Source organism: Sphaeroforma arctica (genome assembly GCF_001186125.1).
Source record: "Sphaeroforma arctica JP610 unplaced genomic scaffold supercont1.2821, whole genome shotgun sequence".
NCBI lineage: Eukaryota > Ichthyosporea > Ichthyophonida > Sphaeroforma > Sphaeroforma arctica.
This window is the reverse complement of record NW_014037737.1, coordinates 1-2572: the sequence shown is the minus strand read 5'-3', so window position 1 is coordinate 2572 and position 2572 is coordinate 1. Positions and strand designations below refer to the sequence as shown.

General features: G+C 43.2%; 1 protein-coding gene across 1 annotated transcript; it reads left to right on the top strand.

The window, feature by feature from the left end:
- Nucleotides 1-420: 420 nt before the first annotated feature.
- Nucleotides 421-738, top strand: SARC_13022 (hypothetical protein; the record flags this gene model as incomplete). The annotated part of the gene is made up of 1 exon (XM_014292856.1): nucleotides 421-738. A coding segment is annotated over one exon (318 nt), but the record flags the coding sequence as incomplete, so codon positions are not given.
- Nucleotides 739-2572: the final 1834 nt, after the last annotated feature.

The following is a 2572-nucleotide window of genomic DNA, read 5'->3' as shown; positions in this document are numbered from 1 at the left end:
CCTAACGGCAAGCCCCTATCCCATTCAGTATTTGAAAAATACTGGCATACCCAACCAGTCCTCAATCGCCACCATTTTCTCTGATATATCCCGTCTAAATCGGTATCTCAACCAAATCGCCGTGGAAGCTCCACCAGTTTCGTCCGCCTTTGTGTTCCTAGCGACGCTGTCGCCCAGGTGAAACGACATGCAGCACTTACGTGGAAATGACAACTTGATGGAAACATCGACCCCCGCTCCCAACAACATCCCGACGCTACGAAAGCAGCCTTAATCCACTATCTCCGCAAAAAGCGGGAGGCCCGTTACACACATGAACGAGCGCCAAAAATTCTTGCCCGCAGCATGGATGCACTACTGATCCCCCTTGTCAACTCTACTAACGCAGACATCCTCCAATCTACCGCGGACCGTCTCTAGAAGGCTTACCAAGCAAACTATGATGCAAACCTCTTCTCACCTAACCCGCGTATCCCGGCAAACGCTAAAGAACAAACGCGTGCGGAACCCAGACGACTTCATATACCAACGGTCTTCTCGACACAACCATCCGACACGATGGTTACCAATACGCAGCCTCAACCTTCCACGACAGACTATTCGACAACAGGCAATGATATAGAAATGGTTGACATCGTTAAAGAAGACAGAGATCCCAGTAGTATTGACCGAAGATCAACAATATTAAGACCAATGAGGATGACGCTCTTCGACCCACAAGGGCTCAACATGGACAATGTAGCACATATAGATAAGTGTTTAAGCGTTATATCGATTTTAATTCAGGTTGATGTTATGTGTGTGGTTGAAACCTGACATAACACCACATTCTTTAATCATATACGCTCGAAAACACACTACCATATTCTACATCACAATACACGGCATAATATCTTGCACCCTTCACACTGTGGTATTGGCATCTTTTCCAAACACCACCCATCGAATTTTCAACTTTCTTTGTGTGCTTTGGCGTTCATATGGCCGCGTTCTACCTTCCACTCAAATCACTTACTAAAGAAGACGTCAGGCGATACATGAATCCCCCCGAGATTGGCCATTTCCAACCAGATGTCGTGTGGGGAGATTTCAACTTCAAAGCCCGGAAGTATGGTCACGCATGTGGACAAAGTACCCTAGACGGATATTTAGGACCGGATATGAGCACCGGACCCGATAGAGGAAATTTAGGACCGGACCAGAGGACCGGACCGATTAGTGGAATAGAGAATTTATTGCGATAGAAGTGATGTCTCTTCCGAAACCATAGAGACGGATGTTTTCAGATAACCCGATGGTAGAGAAAGTCTCGTTCCACATAGGATCGTGATTAATAAATATAGCAGGCGCGCCATTCCCAATGGCACTTCTGACTGAGTTCACTTATTTTAGACTTAAAACTCTTTATTAAGTGTTACTTGGTTTTGACCGCATAAGTGACCGAACTACTGTATTTATTACATTACGCTCCTCACAGGTTAAGCGAACTATAACTATTTAGTTATGTAATTTTTTGTTACACGATGAATGAAGTTACTACGTGAGTAAGAAAGCCTGCGTTCGATTGTTGAAACGACTGCTTGGAATTCATCTGCAGTCGCCATTACATACTGATGAGGTGGCGACATAATTATCCTCTGATTCAATACCGGATGAAATACTAAAGCAGAGGTCTATACTACGCTAGACTGTTTTATTATCTGAGGCTCAACAATCGATTTCCGCGTTGGATAAAACCATACAACATATGAAAGGGTTTATCAAGCGGAGTGACAACTTAGGGCTGATGACACATGTCCAAAAGACTAAGGAGGTTGTTTTGCTATTTCGGTTACTAAATCAAAAATTTCAGAAATTTTTCGTATATGGGTTGACTCGTCTTAAGGCAATGATAGAATCTGGACGGATACGGACCATACGATTGAAAGAGACTCGCGACAAATTTTGTCGGGTGCCGACCGAGTTCTACAAGTTCTGAACTTACCAGCTATACGCATGGGACAACTTCATATATTTGTCCATCTATGGCTGAGCCAGTTATCACTGTACAAGAGCTCGTGGACGTGATTAATTCAGTTAAAATATATGCTGGTGGCTAAAGAAAAACACTGCAAGCTAGTATTGATAGAACTGATACAGAGCTGACTTGGAATTTTAGGACGACATATGTCGATCGTTTTAAAGGTTCAAGTTTAAACGGATATAGAACTTGAACTCGGATATAGAACTTGTCTACGGTGGAAATGGTTGCTTGGACTTATATTCAAACTGTCGAAGGTGGAAGTGATTGCTTGGGCACCAACAGAGATTTGCAAGGAGACTATATTACTAAGATTGGGGGCAAGCTTTGATGTAAGTTTTCCAGGAATTTCAATAACCGTCATCATCACAGCTCAGGAATATTCAACGCATACGTCGGACACTAACAGAAAGTCTTCATAGAACAAATTTGGGGAAAGTCACAAATTTTTCATATATCTTATTGTGACATGACGCGACGGCACCTCGACTGGCGGTGGGGTAGAGACAGGCGATGACGTATAAGGTTTTCTTATGACGACATTACCTATAT